The sequence below is a fragment of the Microtus ochrogaster genome, chromosome 22, assembly GCF_000317375.1.
Source record: "Microtus ochrogaster isolate Prairie Vole_2 chromosome 22, MicOch1.0, whole genome shotgun sequence".
NCBI classification, from domain to species: Eukaryota; Metazoa; Chordata; class Mammalia; order Rodentia; family Cricetidae; genus Microtus; species Microtus ochrogaster.
Window position 1 is genome coordinate 12,744,383 of NC_022023.1, and position 18,302 is coordinate 12,762,684.

General features: G+C 41.3%; 2 protein-coding genes across 4 annotated transcripts in view; one reads left to right on the forward strand and one right to left on the reverse strand.

The window, feature by feature from the left end:
• Saxo2 (stabilizer of axonemal microtubules 2) lies at positions 1-15,053 on the reverse strand. 2 transcript variants are annotated; one of them, XM_005357680.3, is made up of 4 exons: positions 14,947-15,053; positions 11,987-12,166; positions 10,064-10,266; positions 1-2,745 (listed from the first exon to the last, which is right to left on the reverse strand). In XM_005357680.3, the coding sequence occupies exons 1-4, from the start codon at positions 14,982-14,984 to the stop codon at positions 1,802-1,804; spliced, it is 1,365 nt and encodes a 454-aa protein (XP_005357737.1). In that variant the 5' UTR covers positions 14,985-15,053; the 3' UTR covers positions 1-1,801. The 2 variants fall into 2 exon arrangements, 1 of the variants encoding a protein (XP_005357737.1); XR_003377927.1 differs by lacking the exons at positions 1-2,745; positions 10,064-10,266 and having other exon boundaries at positions 11,983-13,932; positions 14,947-15,022.
• Positions 15,054-15,167: 114 nt separating this feature from the next.
• Positions 15,168-18,302, forward strand: part of Efl1 (elongation factor like GTPase 1) — a 100,326-nt gene continuing 97,191 nt past the window's right edge. The window contains exons 1-2 of one of the 2 annotated variants that reach the window (XM_005357682.3): positions 15,168-15,237; positions 16,022-16,125. In XM_005357682.3, coding sequence (XP_005357739.1) covers positions 16,035-16,125 — 91 coding nt within the window. In that variant the 5' untranslated portion in view covers positions 15,168-15,237; positions 16,022-16,034. Of the gene's footprint in view, positions 15,238-16,021; positions 16,126-18,302 lie in introns of those variants that run through there. The other variant, XM_026784390.1, reaches the window with a different exon arrangement.

Below are 18,302 nucleotides of genomic sequence, written 5' to 3' on the forward strand. Positions count from 1 at the left end.
CGATTAATTAGAAATATTGAATAAAATACTATGAATTCATCCCCAGTATATATTCTTAAACAACTATGAAGACATTAAAATTCATTTTAAAGTCAATATTGTTCTTCCATATACAATCATTTATTAAAGTAATCACTTGATCTTAGTTCACTGGAACCTTTCAACATTTATAAATATAGTATGCTATTTCCATGTCCCTTAGTGGCATCTCTTCCCCTTCCTTCTTTACACTTATCTGTATACTTTCAGTGGTGAACAAGGTATTACAGCTCGTGCTAGTGATTCTTGGTGTGGCCACTGGGTGCACAGGTTTCTCCTGAAGATTTTCTCAGAGCTGGAAGGCTTCCCCAAAACTGCTCTAGCAAATAGTTTTCTCTTTGAAAATACAGCCATTCACAACAAAGCATTTAATCTAAGTTCTCTATTCTCTGCCATTACTTACAGGGTTCTTGTGACTCTACAGTGTGTGGATGCCTCTCACAAATACATATTACTCATAAACTCAAGGATTGTTTTACAATCCTTGCTGTAATGAGTACTAAGTCTATAACTCTCCTAATTTGAAAAGGAAAAAGTAAGTACAAAAGGTAGCTGAGGGTTAGTTAATCACCCCTTCACATGTGTGCCTTATGCATTCAAATGTATTGCATGACTCGAACGCTCCCAATGAACTTCTGTGAGGTAGGCAGAACTAATGTTCTTTATATATGAATCACAGAGGAGAGGTATCAGCTTGCTTACAGTGGCACAAATAGAAACTGATGATCTTAGTACTTGAACTCTGGTCCTCTGATTTCCAGTCCAGAGGGCCTTTCAAAGAGCAATGCCTCACATGTGAAACACAGTACTTGCTAGGTGTTTGAAGATTTTACCATCCATGGGCTGGGGCTAGTTGTGTTATTTGTAAAATAAGAATTTAGTTTAAAAACAGTTTTCTTGGCTTAATGGCACCCAAGCCCCTATGCAAGATAGAATCTTGGTTATCTCCCTTCAGATTAGAGGAGATGTAGTATTTAGAACACTCTGAGATATTATGTTTATGTTCCTGAAGCTATCTTGCTCGTGTTCAAGTTATTAATTGTCTAAATGTAAGTTTTCAATAAACATATTTCTGTAGGAAAAAAAGAAAAAAAAACAAAGAGCAATGCCTCTAGCTATGTTGAATAGGCAAGGAGCAGAGCAGAAGTCTCTGACATTGCCAACCAATGTTGGTAATGACATTACTAGACCAATGACTTGGTCTAGGCTCTGTAAATAGGTTGAAGTTAAATGAAAAAAAGAATGAATGAATGAATGAATGAGTAAACCCTAGACTTTTTTTGGAAGTTCAATCCATATCTCATCTCCAATTTTGTTCTAGACAGTCCCAATGTACTTGATACATGACAGAGAGAGTAGCTGTAGCATTGTGTAACTATAGAAAGACGTAAAAATGGCAATAGACGGAGGACAAGCTACACGCCAGCATGTGGAGGTGAGCATGCGCATCACTGAACCTTCAGAAACATTCACTAAAGAATGATCTTGGATCAGGAGCCTGACAGAGGGAGCCTGCAAGTCCCAGGCTAGCCTGGAAAGACTAGGGAGGCCCCAGCTCAAAACACAAAACACAAGAGCGACAATGAGCATTCTTGGTTAAACTATTAGTACATAAATGGATGTGGGAATTCTGATCTATATGTCCCAACTTGTTTAAAAAGCTAAAAATAATATATCTCTTAAAATATTTTTCACTATAAAATTTAGGTTTTCACTTAAAAACTGAACTCTCATTAGCATTCTTATAAAAATTATTTGATTCCTAAAAGGCCTTCACTGCAGGAATGATCTTGCGAAAGAACTTATGTCCTTGGGAATTTGTACTTTCAAATACATAACCTGGAGGAGAAGGATAGCTAGCCGGGCAGATTTCCTGTTTCTTTGGTGTGTACTGTATGGAATACATGGTGACATCGTCAAGTGGAACCGAGCTCTTCACAGTGGCATTTAAAGGTTTGCAGCTCTCCACTGGGATCAACTCATGGGGCACAAAGTGAGATCGGAAAGTGGTCAAACCATCAAATTTCCCGGATGGGTTGGGAATCTGTTGCTGCTGCTTAATAAGCCCTTGACGACAACTTTCCCATGCTTGGAAATCTTCCTTCATGGTGCTTTTTCCTTGGAAAGGAAAATTGCTTTTCCTTCTGTGAGAAACCGGCCTGATGGCAGCAACACGGCTGGCCTGATAGGGAACATAGTCCAGGTGGCTGGTGCTGTCTAGCTGCATGCTTCCTTGAGGGGGCACATACTCCGCTACTTCCTTGACTTTGGGTGGTGGGACTTCCCATGGTTGGAAACTGTCGCGGAATTCAGTGCTCCCATTGAACGGAGCGTTTTGGGTTACTCTGTTGTAGGCAGGTCTGCAGATTTTTGCAGTTTCTCCAGTAAAGCCCTGAAAGTCATTCCGGTGTGTGGTGAGATCCTCAAAAGGCTGATCAGTAGGCTTATAAACTTCCTTTGGTCTTTCGAACTTGACTTCGAGCTGATGAGGTACGTAATCTCGGCGATGACTTGTATTGCCATCAAAGGGGCCTACTGAACACTTGACCGCAGAGCAGGGCTTAAAGCTTTGCCTTGGCTTTATCTCCCGGGGAACATAGTCATCCTGAAATGTAGTTGAGTTTCCAAATTTCACGTCTGGGGGATGGTAAGATTGCTCTGGTTTACACAGTTCGCATTTCTGAATCTCCCAAGATCTATAATCATCTTGAAAATTAGAACAAACAAAACATTTTTTAAGTACCGAGGAAAATATCTTTCTTCAAGGAATCCTGACTTGTTTCTCTCACCGCCAATCATCCTCTGATTTCTTTTAGATACATAAAGACTGGCACAAGCTATGATGTTTCCCCCATGTTTGTTCTTTTTGTTTCTTTTCTGTCTTTTTCTATGCATCTCCCTCTTGAGGATAGCTAATTTTCTACTTCCAGTAGGTGTCTGATTACACACAAGAGCATGTGGTACGCATGACCCTGAGTGTGGACAGAAGGTTAAGTAGGCTGTGTTGTGGTGAAGACAGTGTAAAATGTACTGGCAAGCATTTTCACTACAGCTCACAAAGTACCAGGGTCAGCTGTAAGATTCAGGGCATGAGAAGCCTCAAAGAGGAAGAAGTCAAGGTCTTGGTTATGCATCTCATGAGACAGATAAGTTTGCAAGACCAAAACATTTACAAGACAATTGATCAACTTTTTAAGTATCTTAAGTATCTTAAAAACTCACCGTATGACCTCCAGGATCCTATTAGTGAAAATTAAAAGTCCTATGAAGAAGGAAAAATTTCAAATTTCAATTTGATTTTGATCAAAGATGCAAGATTCCATGGATTATTGGGCTTTAAGACAGTCCCAAGAGATACAGTATCATTTAGAGATCAGGAGCCCAAACTGAGTATGTTTGAAACTGTATGTGCAATTTAGAAGTGAACATTAGGGCTGAGAGTTAGAAATCCAAAACCTACAGCTTGCTTAAAGCATAGATGGAAAGTGGAAGTGCTTATATTTCCGTGAGGGCTTCTTTGTGTAATCTATCTCTAGACGGAAAAGTAGTAAGCTGAGCAATGTGGTAAAATTTCCTTCACCACACAGTCTTTTAGAACACTGAGCATTAATTTCTAAGTGACAAGTATTTTACATACTAGATAATGCAGTAAGCTAATAAATATAAAATTTACTGCATCCCCAGGACATTTTTAATATCAAAAGTTAATTTATAAAAGGCAAGTATTTTATACATAAAGTAAGAGAATAGAATATGAACCAGAGTCTAGGGAATGACAACTGAAATAGTTCAGCCTTGAATGCTTACTATGTGGCTATCAATTAGGAAGAAAAAAGCCCTCATTCAGAGGCATTCCTGTTGAGTTTTAAACTAAATATTTAAGCTACTGATGTTTAGTGAGTGAAAGCCCAGTCAAAGAGCAGACAATCTTTAAATTACCAGATTCAATGAAGCCAAATGAACTAGACCAGTATTGTGAGCCTAAAGTTGAAAATCAAGAGCCAGGTGGAAGATCATAAAAGAATGGCATGAGGTAGTGCTGCAGGTTGATGGCAGACGGGAGCCATATACGGAAAGACTCGTATAGAAACAAGACACAGGTAGCCGGAGAAGCTGGTCGGGAGGATAGCAACAAGGGAAGGAGGATGAATGAAGCAAGATGCTGCGAGTGAGATCATGGACACCTTAGCCAGCGCGCTTCTCTCCAGCTCCCTCTGTGCCCAATAACTTCCCATTTCCAGTCCACAGGAAGCCTTACTAGGGATCTTTGTTCTTGAGCTACTCTGTTCTTTAGAAACTACAGAATAAAACTATAGCATTTTTATTTGCAGTAACTAAAGGGAAATCAGAGGTGTTAGTGAAGATCCATAGTTTCACAGTTACTGCCAAAGAGACTACGAGAAAGAAACAATGACTGTGTAAATGAGTCGAAGAAAGTATTTCCCCGTACCAGAGCAACTGGGCTTTCAAAAAGGAAAGAAGAACCTGGAGGGTGAGAGACAAGTCTTGATAGTATGAAGCAGGCTAAGGCCGACTTCGTTTTAAGTTTCCAATCTCAGGGACAGGATTACCACAGGGCAGGTGTTGACACACGTTTATGATGTAATAGCCATGAAGACATGTCCTAGGCTTAAACACAAGTCTCTAAATGTGGAGTGTCTACTGCAAATGCACAATCCTGTCAATGTCCAGAATGCAGCAATAGGTAGTATGGAAAAGAACTGGTGTGTCAATTGAGTTTTATTTGGAAAAAGAAAACGGTGGGCTGCACTTGACCTGCAGGCCAGTTTTTTTTTCCCCCTTGCTTTAAAATGTACAATACAAATTTTTCACAAATCCAAGTTCTTTTGAGTGATCTGGTTCTGATTTACATTTGCAGCTGTGCACCTTACTGATGGGGACGTAGAGAGCTGCATCTTTACAGTTCTTTTGCTATGGGAATATTGGCATTCCATGGTGTCTTTTTCCTCCTATGACATCATCTTAGTGGACTATGGTTGTAAAAGCAGTCTTCTGTTGACTACATTGTTACACATCACGTGACTGAGGAGTAACAACTAAGGTACAGCATATTTCCAATTCTTACCTCTTTTACTTTGTACTTCTATAATTGGTAAAAAAAAAAAAAGTCAAAATGAACATACATTTCATAGCATTTTTGCTCCAGAAAAACATGATATTGTCATTGCACCTATTTCTGGGAACTTTTTTCTCTTTATGAAGACCAAGTTTCTGTTGCTTCGTATTCCATTTACCTGAAGAATTTCTCTTAAAACTGCATATGACATCTACTGATAATTCTTTGCTTGTCTGAAAAAAAATACTTTATAAAAGATATTTTCACTAAGGGTTGATATGGTTGGCAGACTCCCTCTGTGTCCTAGCCTTCAGCATATTCAGGATGCAACTACACTATCTTTTGGTTTCCATGGTCCTAGTTCTCACTCTTCTTTTTTGTTGTTTTTGAGACAAAGTTTCATGTAGCTCAGGCTGGCCTTCAACTCTCTGTGTGGCCAAGGATGTCTTTACCTTCTGATCCTTGTGCCTCTACTCACCAAGTACCAGGGTTACAGGTGTGTGCCACTATGCCTGGATTAATAAAGTGTCTCTCATATTAATCAGTCTGTATGTTTCTACATGATGTTTTAAATTATAAATGTAACCTTCTTGGGGGTTTTAAAGCTTTCTTGGTCAATATTTTGATGTTACTCATTATTGCTGGAAAAATATTCTCTTAAATCTTCAGATAATTCATTTTCTTTTCCATCTTCTGGTGTTCTAAGTGATGTGTGTCAGGCCTACTTCCAAGTGTTCTACAGTTTTGGGCACTTCATGTTGTTTCCCCTCCTTACAGTTTGTTTATATTGATTTATCTGAAGTTCACTGCTCCTCTCCCTCCCTGGGTGTACTCGTATCTACTGAAATCCTATGGAAGCCATTGTCATCTCTATTAATTTTTTATCCTTTTTGTAGTTTCCATATCTTGGCTAATTTTTCCACTTGTTTCTGACCATCAGTCATAATTTTTTGACTCCCTGGTAGATCCACTATCTGACTCCTTCCTGGACTGAGTTTTCCTTTAGTCTCATGACAATGTCTTCCTTCCCCCTCTTTACCTCCCCCTTTTTACAATTTGAAAAAACAGACATCGTAAATGAATCCATGTTCATTTGCCAGAGCTTTATTGAGTGCAGTTTGGTTCAATGCACAATTGAGTTTGGCTCTCTCTGTTGCTATGCTTACCTTCAGGGGACCAGCAGGGTGTCTTTGGTAGAACTCCTGTATTCAGGTTGGAGGCTGGTTTGCAGGGAGGTTTTCCATCCATCTAATCCATCTTTAGCTTTCCACACTTCAGGAAATGTGTCTCTCCAGATCCTGACCTTTTCCAACAGTGCCTGGGTTTCTGTGTGTACATGGAGGGTATCTGTTGTCCTTCTCCAGCTCAGTCTACCCTGTACCGCAGAGGCAGAGCATTGCCATGCTCCTGTCCTTTAGAGTAGATCTCAGTGGTTAGTTCCGGGGACAGCTCTTCTTACATGTTAAGAAGCTTCTTTTGCTTATTTGGTTGATATCCCTGGGGGTCCCTGCCCTTTTCTGAAGGGAAACAGAGAAGTGGATCTGGGACAGAGTGGGGAGAGAGGGACTGGGAGGAGAGGAGGGTACTATGGTTGGGATGTAATAAATGAGAGAAATATTACATTTTTTTTGTTTGTTTCCTTTCTCTTGTCTCCAAGCTGTAACATTCACTTTGCATTGATCACTCTTCTGGTTTTGCTCTGTTAGTGGACTTGTGATCTCAGCTTCCTGAGGGATTCATGGCCAGTTATGATTCTACATATTACCTACTTAGGTTTTCCGTGTTTGGTTGCGAACACTCTCTTCAGTTTTCTGCATCTTGCTCAGAAGTTGGAAATCCCAGATAATTCTTTATCATTTCAAATTACACCTGCAATTCTTCAAATTCAGTTTCGGTAACATATCTATTTGAACTTTATTTCCTAAGTTAACTTGGTGAATTATCTTTTTCAAAGAATTTCCACAATTTATGTAAATAGAAATTCTTGACATCAGATTTTAAATCTCTTGTATGATGAACCACTCTTAAATATTTAAATATAAAGCAAAGAATGAGCCAGCTAGGCTTGAACATGTCACTATTAGCTTTCCCTCATATGTTCCCCATCCCGCATAACTAATTCCCTACATTCTTTTGAATTAGTTCAGGTTTTTGTTATCCCATCTTTATTAGAATTCTGCTAATCCTTTATGCATTTTAAATAACAATGCTTCATTTATACTCCTATGCAGAGGAGTACAAAATTATTTTTCTTACAACAAGGGTTCTCTTTTATCTTTTGATAATATCCAACAGAATAGATGAGAACAGATCTTTGTTTTCATCTGCATCTCCCTATCTTAGTGACTCTGAGAATCTTTTCTTTTTCATGCACTCGTTGATCATTTGTGTCTTCTTTGGAAGAATGTTTATTCAGATTCAAGGATCATTCTTAAATAAGATTTGTTTTGTACTAAACTCTGAGTTCCTTATATATTTTGGATATTAGCCCCTTATCTGAAATATGGTTTGCAAATACATAGGTTGCCATTTCACTTCTTGTTGCAGTCTTTAGTTTTATGTAATCCCAGTTATGTGTTTTTGCTTTTGTTGTCTGTGCTTTTGGCATCCTATCTGAAACAAATCCCAAAGTCAGTATTTCTACTTGGAGATTTACAATTTTAGGTCTTATATTTGTGTCTTTCCTCTGCTTTAACTTGTGTGTGGTACAAAGACCCATTTTATTATTTTTGTATGGGGCTTATCCAATTTTCCCAATACAAATTATTGAAGAGATTATATTATTTTCTACATTGTGTATCTATAGCTCCCTTGTTGAAGATTAATTAGCTGTATATGCTAATATAAATTCTTGAGCCCTTGATTCTGTTCCATGGGTCTGTGTGTTCATTTTCTTGTTATTAGCATACTAATTATGGAAGCCTTTTAATAATTAGAAATCAGGAAATATTATACCAGACTTTGTTCTTTATCCAAACTGTTTTGTCTATTAGTTTTCTTTGATGTCATATAAATTTTAGAATTGTTTTTGCTATTTCTGAGAAAATGTCACTGGAATTTTGATAGTGATTGCATTCAATCTATAGACTGTTTTGGTATCACAGACATTTAAATACTATTTATCCCAATCCATGGATACAAAAGAGCTTTCCGCTTCTTTCAATTTGTGTGTGTGTGTGTTTTTTTTTTTTTTTTCGAGACAGGGTTTCTCTGTGGTTTTGGAGCCTGTCCTGGAACTAGCTCTGTAGACCAGGCTGGTCTCGAACTGTGTTTTATAGTTTTTGATGTACAGATTTTTACTTCCTTATATTGGCAATAAAATTTCTGAATGTCAGTAATAACTCTCTAGTCTATATCTCTGTATTCTCTACAATAAGCACAGGGCAGAGTGAGTTCCAAGACCTTCATCAAATCACAGCAATCCATTTTTAGCATCTACATTTTAATATGAATGAATTTCTACGCTGAGGACAGACACATTTCTGTTTCATGAAACCTCGTGTTCAGAAATAGAGATCCACTGACTGCACTGCCGGGTGTTTTCCTCTCTACAGTAATCTGTTTCTGTTTTCCCTTTGCCCTCTACTCTTAGACTGTAAGAGATACCTGCTCTAACGAAGGTATTCTGAATTACACACACACAACTAAGTACAGTTGAGGTTGCTGTTTCATGCCTGAAAATCTGAAACCCTAGTGTCTGTGTGTGTTACATATATGCACACAGCATCCAGGAAAACACTATTACTGTTTTTAAAATATAGCTCATAGAGGAAAATTACTATGGTTTCATAGATGCCAAAGATTATCTTTTATGTTGAGAATATCTTTTATGTATATCAGTATCTCAGTAATTTGCTTGTGATGTATGATTATACTCACCATCCTTAGTCTTTATAACTGGCCCTTTCTATAACAGTGTATATACTCAGTTTTTCAAAATCAGAAAGGCCATTATTCCTAACTTCCCCAACAGATAATAATATATTGATATCTTGAATTTTACTTACCCATTTAATGCTAAGAGTTTTTAAAGTATTCATTGCTATTACCTACTTAACTATATATGCCAACACTCTTGCAAAAGTTTCATTATTGGAGCACACCCATTCAGCTACTTCACATAACCAACAGAAAGAATATAAGCCTGCATGTGCAACTGTGTTACTAATGAAAAAAAAGCTAGAATAGTTCATATCAAGAAGCTCTGTTTTCAAATGAAGACTTTAACATCCTGTAGGATTTTTTCAGGGCGGGTGGTCATATAGTTGCCAGCGCCTACTCTTGTAATGAACTGCTAACAGTTGGAAAGCATACTCACGTCTTTCTTGCTGTGAGCCAGACTCGCAGGCCCTTTCTGCTGTCACCTAGAGTGCTGGGCCAGGAGAGGTGGAGATGCTTATCTGTTCCAAATGACAGTACCAAGAATCTGCTCCTCGATCAAAGCTTCATCCTCTAATCTAGCCTTTAGAGTATAAAAGCAATATTCTGCTTGTTAATCTACTGATCCATTAGTTTTACAGACTGGTCTGGGATTTGTGTCAAGAGGACAGTTGCTATTTTGTCTTTTCAACAATTCCAACTTTCTCTGCGGAATCTCAGCTCATTGTCGGATAGGAAAGGGAGCCAAAGACAGCACTAAGTGGCACAAAGGGACGAGTGCAGCCTAGACCCTTGGCCAGTGCAGTCCTTTTCTTTTAAGATGTTCTGAGACACAGACCACATAGGGGAGAAATGTGGAGCAGAGTCCAGGACTCCTGACTCCCCAGGAGACAGCGTGTTCACTTGTGACTGGATTTTGCTAACAAAACTATTTTGGTCAGAGCGAAGAATGCTTTTTCCTAGCTGGTGGCAAAGTACAACAGTACAAGAAAATGATGAGGTGACTGTGAAGGTCAAAGCTGGCAGTTTTAGGTGCGGGGCACCTTTGTCTTTACAATGACAAGTTACCTTTGTAAGTTGGGACAGTGTCCAGCTTTCCCTTTTTAGTTGGTTGTCTTTCCACAGGCCGGACTTTTAGCACAGGCTGCACTTTGAAAGGATTAAAATCTCGCTGGTAGGTAGTACCAAGATCAATTTTCCCCTGTTTGGGTTTATATTCTTCTGGTATGTGGCGAGGTGGTTTGACTATTTCGTAGGGACGATAATCTGACCTGAAATATACACATATATGTGTGTGTGAAACATAGCTTCCCTGGTTCTTCTGTTTTGATTATTACAGTACTGAAATCTTCAATTTTGTCTTACTTGAATAATCTAGGAGATATTAAAATGGTGATAGTTGATTATTTGAAAGAAGCAATTAAATTGTTTTATAAGACTCTATCCAATGACAAGAAAAGACACAAAAAATCCTAGTTTTTAAAAACTGAAATATCTCAATTTGATCTTGTGAGTAAAATTCTCAAGTAACTTCATTTTATTTTTTAATCTAATGTAGAAGAGAAAGATTTGATGAGCTGATAGATTTGTTAAGACTAACTCTGTACCCAACTTGTTAAAAACCACCTTTGCCAACACAGACTATACTTAGGCAGAGCGACTTCCTAGGGAAGCTACAATATCTTCCTGTACATTGTTAGGCTCATAGCACAGATATGAGTCTTACTCGGATTCTCGCTCTCTCAGAAGCCCTGGCATGGATGGGGATGAAATGGGAATCCAGCCATGCTGTGCATTATCTAACACTATTGCGACAGAGGTGGTACTGTGGGGCTGAGACAGTCCAACGGAGAAAACCAGAGTCAAGGCTAACAGACTGCCCGAATCCACATCCTAGTTATGTCATTCCATAGCGTCATAACCTTGGATAAGTTGGTTAACCTGTCCATGCCTTACATTCTTATAAATAAAGTTGCACAATATTATCATGTACATCATAATTGTTTTAAAGATACACACTGTCAATTCTGACAGTCACCTAACTGAGCTACAGTTATGCTGTCAAGATCAAAAATCTCACACATGTTCACACAATCTCTTTCTATATTCTAGAAACATGGATAGAATGACACTTATTGTTTGTAGAGATAAATCACCCTTCAGTTTTCCAGTCAATATGATCAACGTGAGCGAATCCTGCGAGAGTTCCAAGCCCTGCTTAGAGGAATGTTGGGTCCTACTCAAGGTAACAGGTATTATACTAGGTTGCTGAGGATGAAATGCTGAGAAAACAACAGATGTACGTCCTGCTGGTGCGGAACACTGTGTTACAAGAGGGAGGCCTCAAAGGCTGAATTAAAAAGGTAGGATGGCAGAGATGATATTTACAAAGGAAAACTGAGCTGCTGTTTCCAGATTGGATGAGTATCGGCTAGGGAAAGAGGGAGAATTCCAAACAGGAAGAACAAACTAGAGGTCTGACAATCCACGTAGTAGTTACAGAAGGGACTGAGTCGGCGCTAAACAACAGATGTTTAAAGTATTTCAAGCAGGATCATGATAAGATTAAATTTTCATGCTTAAAAAGTTGCCTTTGCAGGTTAATATATTAGATACCAATCAGAGATGCAAAAACTAGAACATAGACATAGACATACCCACACATACACATGCTTGCACTCACATGTATGAGGGCAAACACACACACACATTAGGAAGGAGAGGCATTCCTCTAGATGGTGGTAACAGTGTGAATTGTATAAATATGGGATATTTTAGGCAATTAAAATCAATAAAACCTCGTTTTCCCTTTCCTTCTCTTTGCCAAAGTAACTTAATTTCTACCTGTTTTTCTCAAGTTCTGATTCACTTTTTGCTTCTCAAATTAGTTCAACTTAATTCAACTAGATAGTTAAATTAAAATAGTAAGAAGACTTTATTAAGGCCAGAAAAGTTAATCAAAAAAATAAGGAAACATTTCTCAATATTTACTTAAATGTAGTTACTCCTTCCACTTTACCACGGTACGCTTGAAATTCTTGCTTGGGTTTAAGACTCTGAGGTGGAAGAACGTTGCCATATTTTGGATATTTTTCCAGATACTCCGTTGTGGGGCAAGATATGCCAGAATGTTCATAAACCCTTGTGGCTCCATGTGGACAACGATGCCGTCTGTACAAACAAATCAACAGAAACTTTATTTTGCCTTACAAGCATCTTGTGTGGTTATTGCACATTAACCGGATCCCAGTGACCTCACCTCTTTGAACTTTAGCACAGCTTACCCCTCTGCATAGAAGCTTGTAAAAATAATAAGCAAATTACAGTGTAGCCTTATGTAGCATAAAGTGGCTTTGCTCATAATACTTTAGTGACTTTTTACGCTACTGAAATAGAAAAGCTAGCAAGGGAATTTCCTAGATGCCTGGCAGACAAGCTTTCTGTTTCGGTTTCACCTATGACAGACACTTAGAGGCGGCTCTGATTCAGAACATAGCTATGAAATGAAGGAGGCAGAGCACAGCTTCCACTTTTGGTAGTGGGGGCGGGCGTGGGATACAGCAGAGGCTGAGAGATTAGAGCCGGGAGATGTTAGGCAGCATCCTGATTACACAGCTTTCTTCCACGTGCCTAAGACGCTTTAAAGTCAGGAGAGTCCAGAGACTCGGCAAGGCCCACTGAAAAGGAGGCTGCTGTAAGTGCTGAGTGACTTTGTCCCACGCAGGGACTAGGACAATCCAGGAGCAGAGTACACAGGTCAGGTACACGTAAAAGTTCTGATAGAGCTGCACGGATTAGCAAGACATCAGTCAGAGCTCTGGGATTTGTTTTTACTGTCCATCAAAGTGCTGTCTTCACAGTGCAACATACCAAAGACTGTGGGTGGACATGAGACAAAAAGGTGCAGACAAATTATACAGAAAGCAAAAGTCAAGCATTTGCAATCCTTAAAAGGAAATTTTCTTCCTTCTGCTTTATAGTTTCGCTGTTAGTTATAGCTGTTTACAGTTGTTAAATCTTCCTGCTTTTTTGAAGAGGCAGCTCATAGAAATGATGAAATCGTCCAGGCGTGGAGGTGCACACCTGTAATCCCAGCACTCAGGAGAGAGAGGCAGGTGAGTTATGGGACAGCTAGAGCTGTTACCCAGAGAAACTCTTCTCATGGGAAAAAAGGAAAAAAAAAGAAGTGATATCAGAGGTCCCTAGTGGGAGTTCAAAGGAACTGAATTTGAGGTTCATAATGTGAACCCTTGCTTCCCAGCTGATGGAACCACTCTGGAATGCTTTTGGAAGCTGGCACCTACCTGGTAGAAGTTGATGACTAATGACAGCCCTTGAAACATGGCAACGTAGCCACTGATTCCAAAGGCTTTTCTACTTCTTGGTCTGCCAGCATGTAAGAAGCCTTGCTTCATGTTCCAGGAACAAGAACTCCACCATGCCTGGCTGTATGTACCCTCTGGAAATGTATGGCCACACAGACTCTTCCTCCTTGTTCCTGCTTGGTGATGCAAATGTACCTAACAGATGGACTTCAACAACAAAAATAACAGGGAACATCGTACCTCTTCCCTTCCAATAGGACAGGAGGGAAAGATGGGGTGGGGAGGGATGGTGTGAAGAGTCTTTGTTCCATTCTGAGACAGTGTCCCATGGAGGCGGCCACATTTTAAAGCCACTGTCTGAGTAGAACTAGGCAAGTCATAGTAACTTTTCATTTTGTCAAGAGGTTCTCATGCCTCGTTTATAAAAATGAGAGCAGCAGGGGCATTGCTCGCGAAGGAACTACGTTTCTTCAAGTGACCTTTCAGTAGATGTTACTAGTCATGCTTCAAAGCTTAAAGGGATTTCTTCTTACATGGGCAGTGCCCCACTTCCTTGGATAGTGATATTATTTGAAGAATGCGGAGTCCTCAGTATAATGAATTTCTTAATGGCTGGATGGGAAAAGAACTTATGCTGTAAATAAAGATTAAAATATTTTTTTTCTTACACACCAGATTTACACCTTAAAAGTTATGTTTCCACCTATACTTATATACAATGGTTATTATGAAAGAGGCAGAAAAATTGCTTTCAACCAACATGTATTGTAGGTGGTTGCCCTTGGAAGGCGATTAGAAATACAAAGGGCTTGGCATTATTCATATTTACTTAGCAAAGGTGATCTAATCCCTGGGTCAATGCTAAGGCTGAGGAAAGAGAAGAAAGTGTTTACTGGTGGTGGAAGGTTGTTAGGCAGCTCTTACAGACCAAGTCTGAGGTTTAGGGTGGGGACTACTGCCATTTTTATTTGTCAGAGGGACCCCCAAGAGAACGCTGCCTGGACATGAATAACAATAAAGTTTGGAGGATGGAAGGCCCCGGCTTGCAAACCGAAGACCTTGGCTATCTTTCCTTTTAAATTAACCAGCAGAATTGGTGGGTGGGAGCACGAACTCTCTCCTGACCAGATTCCATATTTGCTCATACTACTTACCAGGACCGGGCTGTATTTCAGTTTAAATCTCTGGATAGGAAGCCTCCGGGATTGCAAAGAAGAATAAGTTTGGCTCCAGGAGCCAGCCAAGCAGAGAAAAAGAGCGCACTTCATAGAGGGTTAGGTGGGGGCATTGCGGGGCACTCGCCCCTCAGGCAAGAGAGTAAGTGTGTGTGTGTGTGTGTGTGTGTAGCGATGCTTACAGCTTGTGTGTGTGTGTGTGTGTGTGTGTGAGAGACAGAGAGAGACAGAGAGAGCGAGAGAGAGAGAGACAGAGGTGTGTGTGTGTGCGCGCAGCTAGGAGTTAGCGGTGCTTACAGCTTGTGTGTGTGTGTGTGTGAAAGACAGAGAGACAGAGAGAGACAGAGAGAGCGAGAGACAGAGAGACAGAGGTGTGTGTGTGTGCGCGCGCAGCGAGGAGTTAGCTGTGCTTACGGCCCCGACGTCGCCGCAGCCGCCAGCCGTTTCTTACCCGCAGATGCAAATCTGACACAGACACCAGTTCCTCATGCCCTTGGCTCCAGCGTCCTTCTCCTCAGGGCTTCAGCGGGCACTTCAGCGCAGCCACAGCGTCCGCGGTCGTCAAGGCAACCCAGGGATTTCCGTGGGGGGCGGGGAGGAGCGACGCGACTTCCGGCGGCGACCAAGGCGCGTGCGGGTCACAGGTCGCAGGCCTGCAGGCCCCGCCTCCCGGCGCCGGCGACTTCCGGCTTGAGTTACTCCTGGAACCTTAGAAGCGTGAGTCGAGTGCGGCGTGGAGCCGGTGAGTGGCGACTTGCTAGGGAGGCCTGCGACCGGATGGTGGTGGGAACCCTCCGGGAAGGGGGGGTCGTGTCGGTAGGGCTAGGCGAGCAGGGCACGAGCAGCCGCACCTCTTCGGAGCCTGGGACCCTCGCCGGCAGCGACTCCCGGAGCCCGAAAGGAGGAAGGACTTGCAGACCTCGGTTTGCCTTTTCTTTTCTTTCTTTCTTTCTTTTTTTTTTTAATGGGGTGTGGGGTAGGCGATGTGTCACGCACCTGCTGTGTCCCCAAGCACGTGATCCGAAACTTTTAAGGACACTCGGTGCAGTCGCGGGGCCGAGGTCCTCTCGTCTGGTGAAAGTCAGCCAGCTTGACCAGATCGACAGACTTTCGGAGGGGCTAAAGTGGGGAAGGGGGAGATGTCCACTTTTCCCGTGGTCGTCTTGGGCCAGAGTGCCCGAGAGCGTACTGTCACCTAGCTGGGCGTCTCTGGACCCGACTCCCAGCTGCGTGATTCATCGCGCCGCCGCCCATCCGGAAACTCCCAGCGCACTCCACAGGTACCTTAAGGGTGTGTGGACTTTGCAGTGGAACTTGGGCCAGTACTGCCGTATCCCGTCGGGGTCAGAGGGAATTCGATGTGGCTAAACATTCCTTGGGTTCTCAGCTGAGAAGTCTGAGGTGGCTGGTAAATGCCAGCATCTGTTTCTCAGTTTGTCCATTTTTGTGGCTGTTGTGGTTGTTTTTCCCAGACCCTTAAACTTTGTATCACTTGTAAGTTGCGTTTGTTTACTTTTCTGTCCCAGGAAGTAAGCAACCATGGTGCTCAATGGCGTTGATAAGATGAGTCAGCTTCAGAAAAACACTGCCAACATCAGGAATATCTGTGTCTTGGCTCACGTTGACCATGGTAAGATGCTTTTAAAATGACTTTTTCCTAACGAAGGAGACATGTCTCCCTATGTTTCATTGAAGTGATGAAAGCCATGCTTGCCAAGATGTTGTGTGTGTATGTCATGTCAGAGAAGCGTCTGTAGAACGTTTGTAGTAATCGGGTTAACCGGTGATTAGCATTCTTCTGCATAGGATTTCGTTCACCTAATGCTTTTCTATTTGAACTTGAATTTTTGTTACATTATGGAAAAGTTTTTGAAATATTAAAGCATCTGTGGTCATGGGAGAGGGTATCTCCTAGGAATCATATTTAATTCATCGCCTACTGCGTGAACATCTGCTAAGTTTGCGGCGTTTTGTTAGATTTATGAGGAGCTAGACATCTCTGAGGCTGCCACCTGCCCAGCTGTAGAGGTTTTAGGGACAAATCAGAGCAATGTGATGATTTGGGGAGGCAGGGGAATGATAGGTAAGAATTGTGAGAACTGGAGGGTTGGGTCACCCAATTGGGCCAAGAGAAGCTGTCAGATGTGTCCTTTGAGGAGGGAGGGGCCTTTAGCTGATAGGTAGTGACAAGCCTTAGAAGTGGCAGTGTGTGAACAGGGGCAGTAGGAAAAGATAGGCTTCAAGTGTAGATACGGTAAAGGCCGGGGTAGCTGACATTTGTTTGTTGGATAGACATTTCTTTGACCCCATCAGATGGCTTCCTTCTGAGTCTGCTCGCCAGTGAAACTCTTCCTTCTAGTAGCTGCCACTCAGTTTAGAATGACTGGTGGAGTCGAAACTACTCAGCCGTTCAAAGGCAAAGGGTACTCAGGGAGGAGGCAGGCTGGGTCTTGTCCCTTAGAGCTTGTCAGGCCTGCAGAACTGTAAGAGACGGGCTACTTGCTCTATCCCTGCAGTTAGCCATCTTAAACGCTTCACCTGGCCCGTTTGAGCTTCAGTGTGCAGCCTGTGTAAGAGGATGATAGTGAGAATCTCTAGTCAGCAGTGAAATACTTAGTCATGAAAATGCTCCTTCACGGTTTTTATTAGCAGGTAGGGAGCCATTGGAGGAAAAAAAAGCCAGGGCAAAGTACTCGAATTGTAGATGAGATTAGATTGGTAAAGGTGCTTGGGTGGGTTGAAAGGCAGAAAAGCGACCTGGTGACCCTTGTCATTAAGGTGAGCTCTGAAGAGAAGGTAGTTGGGACAGAAACTGAGAGAGAATGGATCACTTTCTAGGAAGAGCCAGCTGAGACTGTGTCTTGGATACAAACGAGTGACTAACCTGCTCCATGAGTTTTATGATTATGTGCACCTGTTTGGAGGATCTGAGGTCTAGCCAAAGGTTTTACTTGGTTTTTTTCCTTTTTGTTTCTGTTTTGTTTTTGCTTTGAGAACAAAATAGCAGATTCACTACTGTGTATGTATCCAACATTGTTGTTCCAGGAATTCTGCCTTACTTAATAATAGGAAGTCCCCTCCTTTGTGGTACATTCCAAAGGGTGTATGTTTGCCATACGTAAAATGAATTCTACTCTGTCATACAGCAGGAAGGTGATCGTCTAGGATTATATATTAAAACGCATTATCTAAGCTCTCTAGAGGGCCTGGGATTGGTCCCTGGCTCATGCTATTACACAGTTTGTACAGTTTCTTTATATATCCACAGTCTACCGAAAGCTGGATTGAAGGAATAATCCAGTCATTTGTTAGGCCTACCCGGCTGTGGAACTTGAGTGCCTATGCCATTCTTTAAACGCAGGTACCTGGTTATGCCACTTGAAATTGATTGGTAATAGTCTGATAAAGGTAACTATAAATGTACATTTGATTATGCAAAGAGTTTCTTCCATTATAAAGTAGATGCCAGGTTTGTTTTGAACCTGGGTTGCTCTTGCCACTCCAGCGTAGCGCTTCAGAGGTTGTATTGCAAACAAGAAAACAATTTTCTTAGGAAATAAGTGTGACAGGTTAACTTGCAAATGTTGTCGAGGGTCACACATAGGTAGCTATGACAGAAGACTGTGTGCTTTTATTTTCTGGTGGGGACTTACCCAGCTTTCCTTCCTGAGGTAACTGCTGTTGTTGTCCTTGTCACTTTGAGTCCCGAGAGCCTAAGTTTATCAGTGTGCTCAGTTGTGCGGGACGGTTGGTAAGTTGCAGTAACTAGTATAAAAGGTTGGTAAGTTGCAGTAACTAGTATAAAAG

Bases quoted from the DNA above. Each gene is read 5' to 3' on its own strand.
- Saxo2 (XM_005357680.3), bottom strand. From the start codon at position 14,984: ATGAGGAACTGGTGTCTGTGTCAGATTTGCATCTGCGG. The intron at 12,167-14,946 runs GTAAGAAACGGC...TTGTTTGTACAG, and splicing joins TGTCAGATTTGCATCTGCGG to ACGGCATCGTTGTCCACATG. The intron at 2,746-10,063 runs GTAACTTGTCAT...CTAATTTTCAAG, and splicing joins CACTGTCCCAACTTACAAAG to ATGATTATAGATCTTGGGAG.